General features: G+C 43.4%; 1 protein-coding gene across 5 annotated transcripts in view; it reads left to right on the top strand.

Moving 5' to 3' along the window:
• The window catches only part of KCNK17 (potassium two pore domain channel subfamily K member 17), a 114,040-nt gene that overhangs the window by 14,479 nt on the left and 81,477 nt on the right, over positions 1 to 18,084 (top strand). For 4 of the 5 annotated variants that reach the window (XR_010305544.1, XM_064158318.1, XM_064158317.1 and 1 more), the window contains exons 3-4: positions 5,081 to 5,247; positions 5,815 to 5,983. Coding sequence is in view for 4 of the 5 variants with exons in the window: in XM_064158318.1 (XP_064014388.1) it covers positions 5,081 to 5,247; positions 5,815 to 5,983 (336 nt within the window). In the remaining variant the exon portion in view is untranslated. Of the gene's footprint in view, positions 1 to 5,080; positions 5,248 to 5,814; positions 5,984 to 9,947; positions 13,773 to 18,084 lie in introns of those variants that run through there. The other variant, XM_064158315.1, reaches the window with a different exon arrangement.

Here is an 18,084-nt window from a genome sequence, read left to right as displayed (position 1 = left end):
ATGATCCTCTAACTTGTCTTGTAACAAGCAGAGGCAATGATTTAAAGTAAGCTCTTGATATTAGCTGTTGAATCTTCAGAGCCTACATTTATTAATCACTCCTTATTGCTACCTGTACTGGATGAGAACCTGCTTGTTTAGGTAAAAGTCAAATAGATGAACAAGTAATTTACTTCAGTCAGGTTTCAGCAAATGAGTAACACAATGCCATGAAGGAATGATGAAAATAGGTGAGGTGGGGGAGAGAGTAGAAACAACAGAATGTATGTAGGTACAGTGTTACTTAAGGCAGATTCTATTAATCTTGTCAGTGCATGTCTCCAGTCTTCAAAACCATTAATAACTTTCCTTGATGTGAAGGTGTGTGGAAAGATGGTTGTTGAATATCAAAAACCCTCACAGGTCTCTGATTTGTGTTGAATCTGTCAGCTCTTTCTTCAGCTTCAAGTACCTTTTTTAGATTGAACATTTTCTTTGTGTGCCCAGGTGATGCATTGCTTTGATTTTTCTGTTACTGAAGATACCTTGGGTTTAAAACATCAAACTGCCAAACCAAGTTTCAGAGAGGGATTTTGCATATGGAGGTGTGTGGAGTGTGTGGTGTCTTCCTGTGACTCAAGACACCTTTTCACCTTACTTTTGTTCATATATTATTCTATGTAGGAACTATGTTCAGTGTGTTGCACTATCAGGTATCGGTTGTGCCAGATGATGGCAGTGGAGACTCATTAGACAGGGCTACACAGACTGGGTTCCAATATAGAGCCCGTGTAGTTCCTTCCAGCCTTTGGTGGCTTTTGCTTTAAGTGAAACTGTTAATTGTGTATAGGTTAGTGTTCTAATTCTCAGGCATTTAAGAGTATGTTGAAGAAGATAGAAATGCAGAGATTCTCAGGAGTTTAGAGGTACTGCACAAAGATTTTGCTAAGGAATGTACTTGAACATTTCATGTGTTCAGCCTGATGCAAGTCCTTTTTCCCTTTTGTGTTTTCCCTGTTCTCTCTGCAGCTAATGATACTTATGCCTTGTTGGCCTCTTATGTAATATAATGCCTGTGGCTTTTGTGTCAGCCTTCTTCCTTGGTCTTCTCAAACAGCACTGCAAAAGCCGTTATCGCTTCTACCTGCATCACTTTCCATTGTGAGATGTTTTTTTCTGCTCTATCAGCTTCTGTTTTCTGCTTTAGGTGCTTTAGCCTCTTTCTGAAGGCTTGGTGTCTTTCTCAAGTTCTAATCAGAACGTTCTCTCACTGGGATGCAAGAAGGGACCTCAGGTCCTTCCCCCACTGCCACAGTTTGAACCCCTGTGTCTTCTCTTGCACTGTGTTCTATGCTATACCTTTTTTTCCACATAAATGAGCCTCATTTATTTGATTAAAAGCTGTATGCAAATTTTGCATTAAAAGAAAAGTTCTAATCTGGAGGCTGGACACACTAGGTACTCTGATCCCAAAAGTTTAAAGATGTCTTAGTCTGAGCTAGAACAGAGCTAATTCTGCTAATTTACTTTTCAGCTAAGTCTCTTCTGAGGATTAAATCCTTTTGATACAGATGTCTATGAACCATAATCTATTGTTCATAGAAGTATCCAAAAGTTTATGCAGATTTTGGGCAACCTCATAACTTGAATGGAACTGCATTTGTAACTCTGAAACACGTGGGATGGGCACTCCTGGCCTTCTGCTGAATCCTTCTCCCCACTTCTGTGTTTTCTTCACTACTGTATTTTACATGTCATGCCATCCCAGATCTTATGCATTACCTCTTTTGATGCAGATGTTTCCATAGGAACCCTCTCTTGCCAGTGCCTTGAAGAATTGTCCTCAGAGTTCCTTTAGAGCTGTAGTACTAAACATGATTAAAGAAAGGGAAGCCAATTTGCTGGTGGTTTTATCCTGCAGACATCTTTATCCCTTGCCAAGACGAAGTCTCTCCATTCTCTGTTTACTCTTCTAGTTAGTTTGGACTAACAGGGCAGAGGTCAAAGTAAGTTTGGAGTAGGGTTGTACCTTGCTGGAGATCACCCCAGCTGCCAATCAGAGCATCTTCTTCTGAATGTTTGAATTTCTAATGCAAAGTAATGTAAATCTACACTGGCATCCCTTGGTGAACAGTGGCCCTGTGGATCAGATACTCTTCATAGATGAGACACCAGTCTGCTTCGCCAGGCTACGCTTCACTGAGTGTCTGGATGTTCAAGACAAAATCATAGAATCAACCAGGTTGGAAGAGACCTCCAAGATCATCCAGGCCAACCTAGCACCCAGCCCTAGCCACTCAACTAGACCATGGCACTAAGTGCCTCTTCCAGGCTTTGCTTGAACACCTCCAGGGATGGTGACTCCACCACCTCCCTGGGCAGCCCATTCAAATGCAAATCACTCTCTCTGCCAACAACTTCCTCCTAGACCTCCTCTAGCACAACTTGAGACTGTGTCCCCTTGTTCTATCCTTCAGGCTGCTGTGTTTTGCAGTGACCTGAGATCATGGACCTTTCTCTCTCTCTTATCTGACAGTCTTCTCCAGAGACTGGATGAGTCTGGAAAGCTATGGTAAAAAGAACTACCCAAATCATTTAAAACTTGCTGCAGAAAGCAAAGAAGGTGTGTGGGGGGAGGTGATGTGGGCAGGGAAGCACAAGAAAACTTTGGGAAAGCTGGCCCTAAATGTATGTGATTCATTTTCAGATTGTAGCCTCACAGTACATTTCCACATGACACCCCACGGGTCTTTCTTCTTGGGCCAGCCCAGCCCACAAAACACCCTAATTCCATGAAAGATAAAAACTGGATCAGATCTTTTGAACGTGGCACAAGCACTGTGAAACAAGTCACATCAGGCACGTGTCCCTTCAATTCACTTGCCTACATCTCTCATCACACTTGTTAGTCTAGAAGTGGTGAAAGCTATCAGAAGTCAACAATTACACATGGGGAAACAATGTTTACACGCTTTTGTGGGCTGCTCATAAGTGAAGAGCGTGGCACTGGAACTAAGATTGCTGTAGAGGCTTAATTTAGCCCCTTTGTTTGACTGCATTTGAAAACAACCTCTAGTTACATAACAGCATCCCATGCTTCTGTGGGATGCTCTGCCCCCTCCCAGGGGCAGGGAACTGGAGCCATTGCTTTGGAGTTCTATTGTATGTTTAGAGACTGCATGAAGTTGGAAGGGACCCCCAAAGGTCATCTTGTCCAAATCCTCTGCAGTGAGCAGGGACACCTCCAACTAAATGAGACTGCCCAGGTACATACATGTTAAACCCAGAGGCTCACAAGTCACTTAATCCTAAAACTGTTGGAGGGAAATTCCTCCACAAAGTTTACTTCATTGAGGGTAGGAATGAAACTAAGATGTCGTCTATATGCATGCTGTGAAACAGTTTCCTGCCAGTCCTTCTTTCTGGGCTTAGTTTGCTGGTGCATGTGCACAATTAACTTCTTGGGTGATTGTCCACAGTGAGAGGTGTTGGCAGCACAGAAGGCATAGATATTCCAGGCTCAGAGTGGCATACCTTTCTGTCTTTTTTGATCAGTGACTTACTGCAGCTGGTGTAGGACAGAGGTCAGTGAAGGAATGGGACTGACTGTGTTTGCACTCTCACTTTCTCCATGTACAGAGCCTGACCCTTGGACCTCTTCCCTCCTACAGGCTGCTCACTTGCCCTGGGGCTATATCACCTAGTAGTAAGGCATGGGTACCTCTCTGCTTGCACTGTGACAATAATAATTAGGTGTCACTGGGAAGGGATAACATCGTTTGTGGTGAAAGTAGAAGCTTTTCCGTGGATATGGACATACACAAATATTTAACAAACAAAATACAGTGAGATGTCAGTAGGTCTCTGACTGGCTGTGTTACTGCTGAAACGCTTGTCGTGTGCTAGTCCTTCCCCTGCCTTAAAAGTCATCCTGTGAAAGAAACCAAAATTACATCTCCCTTTTCTGTAGCATAAAATACTTGAAACTGTGGAAGTGCAAGCTGGCACGTTTACAGAACACTTTGTAAATGTGGAGATAAGAGCTGGGCTTCTTTAGCCTGGAGGAGGCTCAGGGGGGACCTCATTGCTGTCTACAACTACCTGAAGGGAGGCTGTAGCCAGGTGGGGGTTGGTTGTCTCCCAGACAACCAACAACAGAACAAGGGGACACAGTCTTAAGTTCTGCCGGGGTAAGTCTAGGCTGGATGTTAGGAGGAAGTTCTTCACAGAGAGAGTGATTTGCCATTAGAGTGTGCTGCTCAGCGTCCCTGAAAGTGTTCAAGCAAAGCCTGGCTGAGGCACTTAGTGCCATGGTCTAGTTGAGTGGCTAGGGATGGGTGCTAGGTTGGACTGGATGATCTTGGAGGTCTCTTCCAAGCTGGTTGATTCTATGATTCTGTAAAGACAAATGCTTCAGCAGTGATGTTGAAGACATGATGTCCTAAATATAAGTATGGCTGTGCTTGCAGTGCAGTACTGGTTTATTAGAGCAGTTCACATGATTGGAGAAAAAGGAAAAATCTCAATTTTTTTAGAATTTTCTTGGAGTCTGAGGTAGAAGTATTTCACTCAAGTATAATTCCTCTAGATTTATTAACTCTAGGCCAACATTTTGATGTTTGTATTTGGTACTTGTGGTGCAAATGAGGAGTTTAAGCAAGGAGGCAGTGTTAAGTTCCTGTAGGGCAACGGTAGAAAAAGGTTATTGTTTTAACTAAAACACTGTTGTTGTGATTCAGAGACCATCTAACAGTCATGCTGGATCATTTACCAGCAAGTCCCATGCCACCAATGCTTACAAAAACTGAGCTAAAAGGAAGTTTTGCATTTACATCAGATCCCAGCCAAGACAGTGGGCAGGAGAGAGAGGAAATTCACTGGTAAATTGAAAAGGAACTATAAAAAAATGTCAGGGAAAAGAAATGTTATTTTCTAACCTACAATAGGATATGACAAACAATGGATGTAACTTACAGTTATTTATATATATTAAAAAAAAATCTTTTAGAGCAGTGACCTTTTTGTGTTACTTTTTTAGGAGAGGGAAGGAGAGAAAGCAGAGAATATTTTAGTTTTAATACATGGTTGTTCCTCTACCTAGGCTATGGGAATCTGAGCCCCAGCACTGCAGCTGGTCGAATCTTCTGCATCTTGTTTGCACTGTTTGGAATCCCTTTGAACCTTATCCTCCTCAATGAAATTGGGCAGCTGATGCTGTTGGGAGTTCAGCATTGTGCCCGTTGCCTAGAGGAGGTGTTTCACTGGCAGGTAAGCAATGTGGATGGATGTGTCTCACCTTCAAGTTCAGGGAAGAAAAGACAGGGCACTGTGTGGTATTTGTGATCCTTTGACTAACAGCCTGCCTACCTATTTGGCCCAAACAGCAGTAATTCTCCGGAATAACTGGAAGCAAATAAATTTATTTCATGACAGCCCTAGGAGATGTTAGATAAAGTTGTTTATTAATTGAGGAAGCTTCTGTGATGAATGCCTTCCCTTACAACAGAAGTGCTAGAGCCTTAGAGCCATACACAGTCCTAGAATATCTCATCTGTTTATCATCAGTTGTAGTTAGAATTGCACATGTAAGTTACATGGGAACGTTTGTGGAGAAGCTTTAAACTGGCATTAGTTTAAGACTCATAAAGATGACACCCAGCTTGTGTTGACTGGGGAGAGCAATACCACTTACCCTAGTGAAATGTCATGGATGTTAGTGTGGTTTTATGGAGTTTAGCATCACTTTCTATGTGAAACAGAGCTGGTCTTTCCCTGCCACCCTTCTTGTGACAGTCTTTTCTCTCTCTCTCTTACTTTTTTCCCCTGTTTTACTAGAAAAAAGCTTCCTTTCTGATTAAGACCTGTGCACTGGTAACTGGCTTGTTATTGTTCCTCCTGCTACCTCCCTTGTTATTTTCTGACAAAGAAGGATGGTCTTATGAAGAAGGCTTCTACTATTCCTTTATTACCCTCAGCACTATAGGGTTTGGAGATTATGTGATTGGTGAGTACATGTTTCGTTACTTTACCTACTAAACATCAGAGCTGAAAGTGTGGCATATGCAGTTCCCAAGTTGGCAATTTTACAACACTAGCAATCTACAGATCTGGTGATAAATATCTTGTGGTAGACAGACGACAGTTTGAAGAAGACATAATTTCTGAGACAGCAATGCCACCTGTGGAAGAGCAAGTAAATTTTCTCAGTGACTAATATTCCAGCATTCAGGTGATCTGTCCCTTGAATGACTATGCCATCAGACTGGAGTGCCACAGTTTTAATCACTGCAGTTACTGATGGTATTACTTGATGTGCACTGGGGGGGAGCTTTATACAGATGCTACTCTGCATCACCATTAATAGACTGTGACCATTTCCTGTCAACCCCCCAGACAACTACTTTCTAAAATGCAGCTTAAAGTCACTTAGGTGTAGACTGTCAGGCACCAACCACAGCCCAGCTTTGGTTGCCAAGATCCTTTGCCAGAGGAAGTGGATTTGGACCCATGCCCTTGCATTTGCTTAAACACAGGGCACACCTTTTTCACAAAGACTTTCTCATTTGAAAGCAAATTGATTACAGAAACATGCACCTTTGAATCCCTAGCACACAGACAGACTAAAATATCTTGTTACAGACTTTCTTTTCTTCTCTTGTAAAGTTTGCTTGATGCTTGCACAACTTAGTGGTGGCTACCTTAGGACTTGTTTATTATGTACTGAAGTTACAGCTACAGCTTTTGTAGGCACACTAAGAGCTTGAATCAAGATAGCTTAGGTAAGGGTAATCAGATGGAGCTTAACAAAAGCTAGCCAGCTCAGCGTTTTCCTACGCTGATTTTACAGGTGATGCCAAACTGTGCTGTGGCAGCTTCGCTTCTGTTAGTTCCCAATAACTAGTTTTAAGCTCTTCACTAGTATACATCCTGCTTCCAGGTGTACCTGCACCTGTGTGGTACCTTTAACAGGTGTACCACCACTCAGTATGGGAATAATGGAATACATCAGTGGCCTTACAACCCTGTGTGTGGTTTATGTCTTAACTGAAAAATAAACAGAGACAGGGTATGTGTTCAAGTGTCTGTTGCTGCTTTGAGACTGTTGTGCTGTTTCCCCACTGTGAATGCTCTGGACCAGGTAAATTCCAGGGAATATCATGTGCCAGGAGTGATGGCCAATGTTCAGTTTGGATACAGCTGCTTTATTTTGGGGGAAATATATGACACTTGGTTTTGAAGTCATGGAGTGGTCCCTGGCCAGTTTCATTTAGTAATATTGATGTGATGCCATTTACTGACCTTGAAAACTGTTAATTTACATACTCAGTAAACTCTCCTGTTGGACACAGGTTGTCTGTAGGTCCTAAACCTGTAACTTTCTTATCCCCAGGACTGCATTTATCTCTGTAGTTGAGTATTCTACACAAACATGTCAAATAGCTCTTCTCTTTGTTTTCATTTTTTATTCAGAAGCAAACAATTTTCACAGGATTCACAGGATGTTAGGGGTTGGAAGGGACCCAAGGAGATCATTGAGTCCAACCCTCCTGCCAGAGCAGGACAATACCATATACACAGATCACAGGGGAACACATCCAGACAAGCCTTGAAAGTCTCCATAGGAGACCCCACGACCTCTCTGGGAAGTCTGTTCCAGTGCTCTGTGACCCTTACAGTAAAGAAATTCCCCCTTGTGGTAAGGCTGAACCTCTTTTGCTGCAATTCACACCCATTGCTCCTTGTCCCATCACAGGGAGCAAGTGAGCAGAGCCTGTCCCCCACTCCTGGCCAGCCTTCAGATACTTACAAATATTTGTTAAATACCCTCTAAGTCTTCTCTTTTCCAGACAAAAAGTCCCAAGTCTCTCAACCTCTCTTCATAAGCCATGCCCTCCTGTCCCCTAATCATTCTTGTAGTACTCTGCTGGACCCTCTCCAGCAGATCTCCCTGTCCCTGTTAAACTGGGGAGCCCAAAACTGAACACAGTATTCAAGATGAGGTCTCTCCAGGGCAGAGTAGAGGGGGAGGAGAACCTCCCTTGATCTGCTGGACACACTCCTAATACACCCCAGGATCCCATTGGCCTTCTTGGCCACCAGGGCATATTGCTGTGCCATGGGTAACTTGTTAGTCACCAGAATCCCCAGGTCCCTCTCCACAGGACTGCTCTCCAGCAGATCTCCTCCCAGCCTGTACTGGTGCAGTTTGTTACTCCTCCCCAGATGCAGGACTCTGCACTTGTCCTTGTTGAACTTCATCTGGTTCTTCTGTGCCCAGCTCTCCAGTCTGTCCAGGTCTCTCTGCATGGCCACACAGCCTTCAGCTGGATCAGCCAAGCCTCCCAGTTTGGTGTTGTCAGCAAACTTGCTGAGCAGACACTGTCTGTCTGTCTGTGCCCTCATCAATGTCATTGATGAAGGTGTTGAACAGGACTGGCCCCAGCACTGATCCCTGGGGGACTCCACTAGTTACAGCTCTCCAGCTGGACCTGGCACCATTGAATAGCACCCTCTGAACTCTATCTTGTAACCAGTTCCTAACCCACCTCACTGTCTGTTCTTCCATCCCACACTTCCTCAGCTTGCTCACTAAAATGTCATGGGAGACAGTGTCAAAGGCCTTGCTAAGGTCAAAGTAGACTACATCCACTGTTTTCCCTGAATCTACCCATTCAGTTATGGCATCATAAAATGCTATCAGGTGAGTTAAGCATGACTTCCCCTTGGCAAATCCATGCTGACTACTCCTGGTAACCTTCTTCTCTTCCAAGTGCCTTGAGATTTTTAAATCTTTGACTTTAACATTAGTGACAACCTCAATGTTTTTAATATAATGGGAGCACAAAACCCATGTATAATATATACTAATACCAAATAAATGGTTGTAAAAGATTGGCTGTTTAATATGGCTTCACTGGCCAGTTATTACTTATCACAATCTTGTAGACAGTAACAGGATCATGAATGTGGAACTGCTGGTAGGGACAGGACAGTATTCCTACATACAGTCAACCATAGATAATAAATACCTAAAGAGCTGTCTTTACAGTTGTTTCATTTCAACCCATCCCTATATATCATTTTCATTTGAATGTGGTATGAAGAGTGGTTTCCAGGTTCATGGGGATACCACCTTATAGATGTTAAATCCTCATAGTCTGTCCTGAAAATGTTGGAGGTCCTGTAGTATCTGTTGTGCTGTAGATATTGAGTTATAAAGTGATGACCCTTCCTAAGGTAAGTGAACTCGTTAATGAGACCTGAGAAGCAGTAGACAAAAAGCTCATGGAAAGACTGCTGCCATTGATTTGTAAGGCTACTCCAGCCTGCCTTATAAATGCAGCCTGGTCACAAGTTCTGGGGATGAGTCCACTTCTTTCTTTGTCTGTCTTAATATTGCTGCCGACACTAAACTAGCATGCAGAAGCCTCTTTGCACTAACTATTGTGGAAATGCAATCAAAGGCTTGGCTTTGCTCAGAAGGCATCACAAATTACTTAGCTGTGCAACCAGCCAGGCACAGCATAGTTTCAAGCTGTTTTCCAAAGCTTCATGCTTCTCAGAGGTTTCAGGACTGCTCAGGCCCCTTCCCACCCGCTCTTAGAAGATCGCTTATATCTAGATTAACAAGATACATACATCCACTTACCTCTCTGCCTGCAGGGGACTCCCTTTACATACTAATACAATGTTGTCATGCTGGATGGTAAGTAGAGAAACGAAACTCTGCTCTTAAATATTGTCACTTTGTTATAGATGTAATTTGGCATTTATTTTTCTGTCATATGGATGATCTTTACAGTTCTTAGGGAACATGCTTGCTTACAAGATCTGTTCACATGCCAAGTAGAGGTCATACTCATTTTACACAGAAATCACTAATAGGTCATATTTCCACCAACTTTGCTTTACACTTAATGAAGCACTCTTGATCCAATCTGGAAATGTTTTGGGCAATTGTCTTCTAGGGATGAACCCAGACCGCACCTATCCAGGCTGGTACAAGAATGTAATCTCTCTGTGGATCCTCTTTGGGATGGCCTGGCTAGCGCTGGTTATCAAATTTTGCATCAACTTTCTAGAGAGCTCCAGTGACTTCTGTCAATGCAACAAGAGCACAGAGATGGCAGAAGACTTCGTGGATGACGACAAAAATAACATGACAGGACTTCACAATGTGGAGATGGGCAATGACAAAGACACAAAACTAAAAGGACCAGATGAATCTCATACCTACACAGTTCCTGCAGAAGCAGTCTAGGGAAGAAAAAAATCCTTGGTAATTTTAGTGCACTGGAGATGCATCACTTTGAAATGCAGGAAGAAAAAAATCCGTGGTGATTTTAGTGCACTGGAGATGCATCACTTTGAAATGCAGGAGTAGAGCTGCTCTGATATTCACATGATGTGGAAAGCTTGCTTACTGAGGCTGAAATTCTCTTGTTCTCAATTTAGCAATGGCAATAAAAAGTTTCACTTGCAGCACCACCAAGAATTGCCAACTGGAATATTAGCCAAAGATTTACAGAGATATTACCTACCCTGCCACCTCAACTCATGAGGTAAACTTTCATATCCAAACACAACACTGTATGCTGTTGTCATTTTCTTTGCATTTGAAGTTCTTGTAGCCTTTCTTTTTATGGCATTTTGCAAATTCTGGAAGTAGAAAAGCAGGTGCCACTTAGTGCAGAAAACAAATTGCAGGTTTCTGAAAGACATAATGAGAAGCACTATTTAAAGCCACCTGACAGTCACTGCTGCTCTCCATGACCTATGTGCTTGTCCTTGCTAAAGATGGCAACACGCTTTTGCTCTCTGATTATTGCTATGTGGATGGCCACAAGGTAGAGACACTTAATACAAACACATCACTAAACTTTTGCTCAAAGTAATATCTGCATCAGAGATCCACTATTATTAAAAAGAAAATAAATGGTTAAACTATTTCTTACTCCAGTACTTCTGTAGGCATGTCCTTTGTAAAGTTTTAAGTAGATTAAATGTCATCAGTTAAATTTTAACAGTTCATTTAGGTAGATTTTTATTTTGCTATATCTTGGAGGCTAGAAAAGTAGGACTAGAGGCAGTTTCAAGTGCTACTGGATCCCAAGTAACACATTATCACATGGCCAATGTTAACAAGGGCTACTTTAATCTAGAAACAGACCAAACTATGTGACCAAGACATGATAGTTTGAACTTCTCGTGTCATTAGGCACAACTGTTGGGGTTTTTTGGTCTGTGTCAGTCATGAATAGAACTATTAAGATTTTTTTTAAAATCCATTAAATTCTCAGAACATTTTGGGATAAATTATGCCATTTATAAAAGTCAAAGAGTCTAACTCCTGCTGCCATGTATAAGCTCATATCTGATCTACTTTTCTTATCCCCGTTGTGCTACTTGCATCTTAGAGTATTAACTTTGAAAACATGACTGTAGCAGTAAACCAGAACAAAGCATTGTGGTGAGCCTTCAGCTTCTGCATTTGACCAAGATTATACATGGATGATGGACAAAAGACTGAAAACAGTCTGTTGGAGAACATGAGACTCAAATCAGAAATATCCATAGCTGGATTTGCAGAAATGCAGTGCATCCAAAGTTTGTGGTCTTCAGGAACACAAGCTCTGGAACATGTAATGCCAAACGTGTATTTCCAGAGGAGGCTACTCTGACTGTTGATATGTGGTGGAACTGACTACAAGAGAAAATGGAGGAAAGAAATCTGCTGGATGATATTTAATCTGTCAACCTCCTGTCAGCCTTTTTATCATCAGCCTCTTGCTGACTCCGTAGTAATAAACATTCTTGCAAATACTGTTTAAATGGGCCAGGAGAGTTGGGAAAGGGAGGTAGTGGAAATCTCAGGCCATAGCTGGGAAAACTAATGCAAAATAAGTGTGGTGTTTTGGGTTTTTTAACACTTGTAATTTCTTTAATAGCACTTAGTATAATCTTTCCTGACTCTTTTATGCTTCATCTTGTTTATTCTCAGTAGTGGGTACTCAGTGAAGGCTTTGCTAATATTCATAATGGCTAGGCCTACACTACACCCAAAGTGTATTTTTTCAACTCAAAGCCAGTCTCAGTTCTACAGCAGAAAACCTGGTACCCTTTTTACATGTGCCCTTTGCACCTTCTTGCAGGTGCAAAACTTAGAAAATATAACTGTATCTTAAAATCTGAATGCTCAGAAGGTAGTAGGAGTTTCTGCTGTCAAAGCATGGGAATGATTATTAAATTTACTTCCATTTTAATTCAAAATATGATAGGCTGTGGTGACTTCTGCTAGCTTTGCTCTTGAAGGCTGCTTAGCATGCTAAGAGTTTCTTCTTTTCAGTCTGTGACATGAATTATATCTATCTCATATTCCCATATATTTGTAGCTTGTGGATGTGGTTTTTCAAGAGTGCCTTAGAGGTTTGGATACCCTGATCTCACTCAAGTGCACACACAGAGTTGCATGACTTTAGGACAGCTAATGTACACTTCAAGAGCTAAAAGGAAGAGGAACTCTACGAGTAGTACTTAAGCAAAGGAAAAAACAGTAATTCTTCATTGATCTTAGCACTTCCACTGTTATGTCAGCGTTCAACCACAAGCCTACGTATGTAGCTGGGTCTCAAGGTGACTCAGTATCTGCCCCAGCAATCCTTGCTGATTCACTTCCTTCCGCTGTTGTCCTACCCAGCAGCTCACCATCGGCATGCTTTATGGGAGGAGTATCTGAACTACTTGCAAGCTCCAGAGCTGCAGTCGTTTGCTTGTGTCCTACATCACCTAAAAAAAATATTAAGTTCATCAAAGACTGCCTCTGATGCCACGTTATCATGTTATCCCTTCTGAATGTGATTTTATTTACAGCCCCTCAGCTGGCTTTCCATATGGACAAGAGCTATTACTGTATCAGTCTCCATAAACTGCCCCTCTAGCCTTTCTATTCTTTCTAAAGTTGTGTTGTGGTTAAGTGACATGGATGAATTTGTTCCCAGAAGGATGAGAAGAAAGTGGAATTTTGCAACATCACAAAAACATCATCACCAATGCGTCTCCTCTACCAAACTATGAAAGGTTATCTGTTCAAGGGTAAAATAAAGAAAACAAAAGCATGGTTCTGTTATCATTCTTGTCACAGCCGACTTGCAGTCTTCTGTAATCTGCATTGGAAAATTACAGATACTCTTGGATATTTTTTTTAAACACTGTCTCTTCCTGTTCAGATAACTGTGCCTTTTCCATGAGTGATTTTTGGATTACACTTTCACTGCTGTTATTCTGTACAAGTCAATTCTTCCCTCTTATCCTGTTTTCTTCCTTGGAAGCTGCAGGGGCTAGAAGCAGGTTTGGTTAGTAAGGGTAGTTGTAAATATTTGTGTAACATCAGTGTCCAGAGGCTTTTTCACAATCACATAGACCATAATGTGCTTCTGACCTTTATACAGTTTCCCAGGAAATCAATCCTTTAAAACAAGAAAGTAGGCCTCTTTCTAACTCAGATACTCTAAGGACAAGTCCTGGCTTCAGCTTCAGTGTTTCTCATGCTGCCTCTTTTAGATAGTCCAAATGAGACATTTACCCCTTGGGGAGAGATATATCCAGTAAATGTAATAAGATGTTGCAACAGCATAGTACAGACTGCTCAGAGCTGCACAATTTGTAGTTGTAGTTGACTACAGGATTTTAAGATCCCTAGACCAGAACAAAAAAGCTCTTTTTCCATGATGGCCTCCAAGTCAGTGGTTGACTGATAAGATCTTACCTTACAACTTACCTTACTGGACAACTGATAACTCATTTTAAAGCTGGGACTGTTTAGGCTGGAGAAGGTAAGGCTCAGGGTGATTTCCTCTGGTACATGCAGGAATGGTATAACTGGGATGGAGCCAGGCTTTCTTCAGTGGAGTCCTGTGACAGGACAGAAGTCCTGTCCTGGGTGCAAACTGAAACACAGATTTCCCCTAAACACCAGGAAGCATTTTTTCACTGTGATGTTGACTGAGCTCTGGCGTGAGCTGTCAAGAGAGTCTTCATGCTTGAAGACATTCAGAAGCTGTCTCAGCACAGTCCTGGGTAACCATCTCTAGGTGGCTCTGCTCCAGCAGGGGTGCTTCACCAGGTGACCTGCAGAGGTCCCTTCCAAGCTCAACCATTCTGTGATTCTGTGTTTCAAGGTCAAGCCATCCTCTTCCTCACAGAGTGTATCCCACTGCCTGTTGCTCTCTCTAAACTGTCTCCATTAACATTCAGGTTGCACTCTGAACCATCCTGGTAGACTTGATTCTTCCTAGAGTAAAAAGGGATCTTTTTGACCTGAGTGAGGTCAGTGTCTGTTTATATACATTTAATTTAAAGAATTTTTCTTTTATCTGTGCAGGTATCAACCAAGACTTAGGTTCCATTGAACTGTGTAATCCATAGTCACTAATTATTGCTGTCTCACAATCAGAGAACTGCTGTGTATGAAGGGTAGTACAGAGCAGACACAATTAGTTGAGGAGAGGGTCCATGGGTGTTTAGAAAGCATTGTGGCATTCCAAAACCATTCAATAACATTCAGCTTTTCAGCTTGGTGTAGCTTCCTGTCATTGTTACTTATCTACCTACAAGTTCCAGCAAAAGGATTTGATGTTTCAGGTAAGGGATACCTCATTTTACCTTATTCTTTCTGAATTAGAGGCTTGCTATAGATGACTCCTTGCTAGTTGAATCAGGGCAAAATTTTAATGTAATTAGGTCTTGTGACCCTTCCATCTCTGTAAAGGAACATTCTGGCTGATGGAGGAGGAGGAGGATGCAATAAAAAGCTGTCCATCTTTAGTGCTGTTACACTATGGCTTAGGAACTTAGGCTCAATAGTGTCTCCCCTTACAGCAGTCTTAGCTGTGTGTGAGGTAGCACCAGAACAGATCATTTCTGTGATTGTTACCAAGCATGGTTTTGGCTTTATAAAGTGTCTTCTTTTCACTGCTTTTTTGAAAATACAGATCTCCTGCCAGCACATGGAAACCTACAGCTGAATCAGTGTCTACACAACTGTCTGTCATGCTAGGCAAAGAGTCAAAGATTTCTCTGAAACATGAGTACAGTGGAACAATATCATAGAATCATAGAATCAACCAGGTTGGAAGAGACCTCCAAGATCATCCAGTCCAACCTAGCACCCAGCTCTATCCAGTCATCTAGACCATGGCACTAAGTGCCTCAGCCAGGCTTTGCTTGAACACCTGCAGGGACGGTGCCTCCACCACCTCCCTTGGCAGCCCATTCCAATGCCAATCACTCTCTCTGGCAACAACTTCCTCCTAACATCCAGCCTATACCTCCCCTGCCACAACTTGAGGCTGTGTCCCCTTGTTCTGTTGCTGGTTGCCTGGGAGAAGAGGCCAACCCCCACCTGGCTACAGCCTCCCTTCAGGTACTTGTAGATGACCTATGATATCTACTTCTCCTGTTCCTGCTCTCTGCTCTTAATGATGTCCATTTTAGGACTCCAAGTCCAGTACCTATGCCAGCTCTGATCTGTTGGTCTTCTCCGTGAGGAGGGCAAAGGTGTCCAAAATCTCTGGTGGCTTGCTTTCGGCTTGGTTGTAATTCACTGGCTGTGGGAGCTTGGGGGATCCTAGGTCCCCCTTACACAAAACCATATGGACAGAGACCCATGCCAGGGGGATGCACCAGCTCCTCCCAGGACATTGCAATACTGTTATCCTATTGCTTCTCTGGTATCACAGCTTAAAAGGTAGTGCCTGACTTGGCTTGCTGCCACTTCCCCAAGCAGTGCAGCCTTATCTCGTGGTTGGTGAGGGAGCTGGCAGGCAGGCAGCTGAGCCACTCAGGCCTTGTAGGCCCAGCTGGGGGGGGGCGGTTTTGGCCTACCTTCAGGCTGACAGAGGGCAGAAGCAGGGGAGGATTCTAGAAGGCCAGTTTGGGCTTAATAGGTTTCTGCACCTATTCTATCTGTTTGCCTGTTGTGTATATGCTCTTGTACATAGAATTTGTCTTTACAAATCCCAGTCAGTGTGCAGTGTCCTTGTTCTCACTCCTCAAAGGGAGTGAGAGTCACTTCTGTTCTCCAGAGGCGGCTGTGCTCGTGGCCCAGACTCAGCACTGGAAACAGAAACTTTTGATGTCCTCTGCAGCCACGCTCCAAACTCACTTGGCCTTTGGAGAGTTTGAAGGAACTGACAACACTGTAGATCTTGAGGAAAACCTTGAAGGAACATAGTGATGGCTTCCCACGAGTTCATCTCATGGCCAGCAGGACAAGGGAGGTTATTCTGCCCCTGTACTCAACACTGGTCAGGCCACACCTTGAGTCCTGTGTCCAGTTCTGGGCTCCTCAATTCAAGAGAGATGTTGAGGTACTGGAAGGTGGCCAGAGAAGGGCAAAGAAGCTGGTGAGGGGCCTGGAACACAAACCCTATGAGGAGAGGCTGAGGGAGCTGGGGGTGTGCAGCCTGCAGAAGAGGAGGCTCAGGGCAGACCTCATTGCTGTCTACAACTACCTGAAGGGAGGCTGTAGCCAGGTGGGGGTTGGTCGCTTCTCCCAGGTAACCAGCAACAGAACAAGGGGACACAGTCTCAAGTTGTGCCATGGGAAGTCTAGGCTGCATGTTAGGAGGAAGTTGTTGTCAGAGAGAGTGATTGGCATTGGAATGGGCTGCCCAGGGCGGTGGTGGAGTCACCGTCCCTGGAGGTGTTGAAGAAAAGCCTGGATGAGGCACTTAGTGCCATGGTCTGGTTGAGTGGCTAGGGCTGGGTGCTAGGTTGGACTGGATGATCTTGGAGGTCTCTTCCAACCTGGTTGATTCTATGAATCTATCTTCCCTTTGAGGCAGTGTTAGCTGCAGTAGTCAAGGAAGTACTGTTTAGCAAAGGGCAGGGAATAGTCTTCCCCAGGGATCTCTCTTGAAACCTGACATCTCTGGATGTTATTGCTATTTGTTCCATTATACTGTGGCCTTTTGAACTCAGAACAGAATGTTTCAGCTAAGCAATGTGCTGAGGGCATAGGAATTGAACATGAGAATGTCTTTTGATGTGACATGTAATGATGGCAACTAGTAGGCACAAAAGTGTACTATGCAGCATACTTCTTACAACACTGGACTAAAAAGTTGGAAGTTGAAGACCTGTCACGGAGTTTCTGCATGATTTCACATATAGAGCTATGTCACTCTGCATCATCCCCGTGCTGGAGTGTGTCCAGAGAAGGGTGACGAAGCTGGTGAGGGGCCTGGAACACAAACCCTATGAGGAGAGGCTGAGGGAGCTGGGGGTGTGCAGCCTGCAGAAGAGGAGGCTCAGGGGGGACCTCATTGCTGTCTACAACTACCTGAAGGGAGGTTGTAGCCAGGTGGGGGGTGGTCTCTTCTGCCAGGCAACCAGCAATGAGGGGACACAGTCTGAAGTTGTGCCAGGGGACGTATAGGCTGGATGTTAGGAGAAAGTTGTTGGCAGAGAGAGTGATTGGCATTGGAATGGGCTGCCCAGGGAGGTGGTGGAGTCACCGTCCCTGAAGGTGTTCCAAAAACTATTGCATGAGTCACTTAGTGCCATGGTCTATTTGACTGGCTAGGGCTGGGTGCTAGGTTGGACTGGATGGTCCTGGAGCTCTCTTCCAACCTGGTTGATTCTTTGATTCTATATAACCTCCAATTCCCAGACTAACACTGCAGTGTTCCCTGCCTTTAATGAAGATTCACTAACTCTGGAAAATAATGAAAGGTGATAACCAAGACAGCTTACAAAACAAAAAAAGAAGTCAAACAAGTGGACAGGACTCTAATATTAAACATAGTGATGTGCTTTTGTTTGGTTTGTGAGATGTAAAGCCAGTGCTTTGTTTTGAAAATGGAGAGTGCTTGTGGTTCCTATCTGTGAAGGAGGGACCTGTTCTCAAGTCTCCACTCTGACTCAGGTGGGGCAAGCCAGTAGTACAACATGAATGCCATCTACCTAAAGTTCATGGGCAGGCCATCTCGGCCACTCTTGAAGCTCTTTCACTGCTCATAAATTATTAACTTGGCTATGAGATAGGGAAGCATTTCCCACCCTCTCTCACTTGCTTGATGAATCACTACATGTGTAAATCTTTAT

This window comes from Pogoniulus pusillus, chromosome 18 (assembly GCF_015220805.1).
Source record: "Pogoniulus pusillus isolate bPogPus1 chromosome 18, bPogPus1.pri, whole genome shotgun sequence".
Taxonomy (NCBI): Eukaryota; Metazoa; Chordata; class Aves; order Piciformes; family Lybiidae; genus Pogoniulus; species Pogoniulus pusillus.
The sequence above is the reverse complement of the archived record's forward strand: the minus strand, read 5'-3'. Positions and strand labels throughout refer to the sequence as shown.